The 3,670-nt window shown below is 36.8% G+C and overlaps 1 protein-coding gene across 1 annotated transcript; it reads left to right on the top strand.

Moving 5' to 3' along the window:
• The first annotated feature begins 467 nt into the window (after window positions 1-467).
• On the top strand, window positions 468-1,411 carry LOC107563939 (uncharacterized). Its single transcript, XM_016248925.1, has 2 exons — window positions 468-545; window positions 666-1,411. Exons 1-2 carry the CDS (start codon window positions 468-470, stop codon window positions 1,353-1,355), a joined length of 768 nt encoding a protein of 255 aa, XP_016104411.1. The 3' UTR covers window positions 1,356-1,411.
• The last annotated feature ends 2,259 nt before the right edge of the window (window positions 1,412-3,670 follow it).

Here is a 3,670-nt window from a genome sequence, read left to right as displayed (position 1 = left end):
TTGCTGCATAATGACTCAATTGCTACATTTACATACACCCAAATAATCTGTTAGTAATGGGATTGATAGCTCAAATACCTTGCACACATGCACAGTGCTGGGATGAATGTTTACTAGAGCCCTTTTATAAGATCTGTGTGAACCAGATACAAATTTAGGGTTCATATAAACAACTTTCAGAATCTGAAATCGGATTTATTCAGATTGATGAAAATTTGTGTAAACCTACACATTAACAACCTTGATACTTATTTTTGGTCTTCATCATTTTTTTCTTTGTCTCTTCTATCCTAAAACAGATCTAACAGTGGTTTTGTGGCACTGCAAGATCATGATTACCTGGAAACATCTCCTTCCACTGAAGAGCAGCAGAATGCAGCACAAAAGGAGATTGCTCGTCTGATAAAAGAAAATGAACATTTAAGCAGTTTTGTCTACAAAGATTCCAATGTGAGCCCAAGCTGATCATGTTTTACACCGGATGTAAAGATGATGAAACCCTCAAAGCACTCTACCAGTCTCTTCAACCTACAGCACAGTCTCTGGTGAGATGGACTCAATGCAAAGACTTAATAAAACAGAACAGACTGTAACTGCTGGCTTTCAGGCTCAAGACATCAAAACTTTTTGACCAGTTTTTCTTATTTCTCTGCTGTATGAGGCAGGGGCTTCTTTCCGCAGATTTAGCAGTGAGGTTTAATATCTCAAAGGCCACAGTCAGCAGGATATGTATAACTTGGGCTAACTACCTGTATTTCATGCTTGGTACACTACCAGTATGGCCAAGTAGAGAGGCTGTAGATGAGCTAATGCCACCCTGCTTCAAGAAGACCTTTCCAAAAACACGTGTTGTGCTAGATTGTACTGAGATCCATATTCAAGCAGCAAGTTCAAAAGTTCTGAACACCATGACATACTCTCATTACAAGGTAAGCACAACTTTGAAATCCCTGATTGGCATCACACCCTTTGGGACGGTTAGCTTTGTAAGCAACCTATACACAGGCTCCATCTCTGACAAGGAAATCACCAAAGAGTCAGGCATTCTGAAACTGCTTGAGCCAGGTGATGAAGTAATGGCTGATAAGGGCTTTCTTATCAAAGACCTCCTTGCTGACATCAATGTCAGTCTTGTAACCCCAGCTTTCACAGGGCCAAGCGGACAATTCAGTAAATATGAAATTACACATACCCAAGAGATTGCCCGCTTGAGGATACATGTGGAGAGGGCCATCAGACGCATCAAGGAATATCACATTTTTGATGGTGTCCTACCCCTTTCACTCTGTGGTTCAGTCAACCAGATGTGGACTGTTTGTGCTCTATTGACAAATTTCCAAGGACCTCTATTTTAAAGAAATAGTTCACTCAAAAATGAAAATCTGCTGAAAATGTACTCCCCCTCAGGGCATCCATGATGTAGGTGAATTTGTTTCTTCATTGGAACAGATTTGGAGGAATTTAGCATTACACCATTTGCTCAGTATCTTTGGTGGCCTGAGAGGAAGTACATTTTCAACAATTTTCATTATTTTAATTTTTTTGGTAAACTATTAATTTACTCCCCAGACCTACATTTTATCTTACAGTTAAAAAAACTAAATGTACATAAATGAGGAGTCATTTAAATGTTGCTACTTTGGTTTATTGTTGTTATTTGTACAGTTCTAATATACATATTACATGGATTGAATTACTGAAATAAAAATATATATATTTTGTACCCATTAGCCTATTTTAAAGAAATAGTTCACTCAAAAATGAAAATCTGCTGAAAATGTACTCCCCCTCAGGCCATCCATGATGTAGGTGAATTTGTTTCTTCATTGGAACAGATTTGGAGGAATTTAGCATTACACCATTTGCTCAGTATCTTTGGTGGCCTGAGAGGAAGTACATTTTCAACAATTTTCATTATTTTAATTTTTTTGGTAAACTATTAATTTACTCCCCAGACCTACATTTTATCTTACAGTTAAAAAAACTAAATGTACATAAATGAGGAGTCATTTAAATGTTGCTACTTTGGTTTATTGTTGTCATTTGTACAGTTTGTACAGAGATTGCAGAGAGAACAGAGACTCGGGTTGTGTTTTCAGTGAATTATTCATTCCAGTGTGTTTGGCTTTTAAACACGAGCTCTGTCATATTCTGTGATTGTCTCTGAAGAGCACGAGCCCTCACACGTCACACGCCGCGCTGTGTATGAAGTACAGACTGAACAGATTGTCAACACATCCCACCACTGTATGGCCAGATGAGATGCAAACTACGGATTCTCGACTGGATAACCAGTCTCGCTAGTAAAGTTTTGATGGATGAAGACTGCAATCAAGGTAAAGACGATTGCGGTGGAGTACAGGAGTCGTACAGTAAGCACGCGGGAGTCCGTTATAATAATGCGTGTATGAGTGCTCGATGCACTGATCACACATTGTATTTATGCACAGTAGTGTTAATTTCGTTAATGAAGACTATGACGAAAAATGTTCGTTGACGAGCTTTTTTCCCATGACTAAGATAAGACGACAATAAGGTCAATAAACGATAACTAAGACTATATCAACATGCAATTTCGGTATTCAAAAAGATAAAAACTTAACCAAAAACCTCTTTTTATTTTCGTCAAAAAAGGAGACACAATGTTACTGCAGACTGCTCTACACGCCTCTACTATGTGAGCTTTCATGAGTATGGTTGCCAGATATCAAGAGTTCTAATTCCCGAATCAGAGCTTCGCTGTTACATTGATACATTTTCTGCCCGGTGTGTTTTGCTTATTTGAAACAATCTGGCCATGCGCACACGCTCTCTCCTCATTGCGGAAGCGCCGCCGCCGATGATCTGAAAAACAAAGATGCTGGAGTTTAGCATCTAAATGAAAGCGTCATTCAGCCAGTCTGTGTTCTGTCATGAGATCTCACTGTATTGTTTGTGATTGTGATCGCTGAATAAATACACTTACTCAACCGCTGTTGTTTTAATAGAGAAATAGACTATTGCAATTATGGAATTAGTGGAATTACTGGGACTTTCACTGTTATAATATTTTTTGTTTGTTTAAGCTGTTTTCATAATGTAGACAGAGAGATTGCACAAGTCTTTGGTGTTGATTTATATAATAAAAAGCCTATAATAAATCAGTACACTAGATGAGGTAAAATACACCACATTCTATTGATTTGCGCTTACTGGAGAAAGTGCAATACCTGAAATGCAAAAGTAAATTTCTCAAATGACAACAATTATTACGATTATAATTTTGAGAAAAAAACTATTTTTATCAGTTTAACAATTATACAGAATGACGAAAATGTGACTAAGATTTCATTGACTAAAAAAACCTAACTAAAATGCTCATACATTTAATTGAATAAACAAAAACAGGACAAGGTTGTCTAAATATGATAACTAAAATGTACATTTGAGTAAGACTCAATAAAAAATGGCTGCCAAAATTAATACTGCTGTACGGTTAATTAATAATAATCTTATTGCTAAAATGTCAAGTTTTCATGAACTAAAACTAGACTAAAATACTTCAGGTTTTCTTGGACTAAAACTTGACTAAAATACTTCAGGTTAAAAACTAACAAGGACATTTTAGCCCGGGACTAAGACTAAAAAGAAATGGTCTATGCTTAATTTCATGAAGTGTGCGATTAATCAC

Source organism: Sinocyclocheilus grahami, unplaced genomic scaffold (assembly GCF_001515645.1).
Source record: "Sinocyclocheilus grahami isolate Dianchi unplaced genomic scaffold, SAMN03320097.WGS_v1.1 scaffold899.1, whole genome shotgun sequence".
NCBI lineage: Eukaryota > Metazoa > Chordata > Actinopteri > Cypriniformes > Cyprinidae > Sinocyclocheilus > Sinocyclocheilus grahami.
This window is presented reverse-complemented; position numbering and strand designations above follow the sequence as displayed.

What these genes read in the sequence shown, in the direction of transcription:
- LOC107563939 (XM_016248925.1), top strand. Translation starts at nt 468, where the DNA reads ATGTTTTACACCGGATGTAAAGATGATGAAACCCTCAAAGCACTCTAC. An exon ending in AACCTACAGCACAGTCTCTG is followed by an intron (nt 546 to 665) that starts GTGAGATGGACT and finishes TGTATGAGGCAG; the next exon opens with GGGCTTCTTTCCGCAGATTT.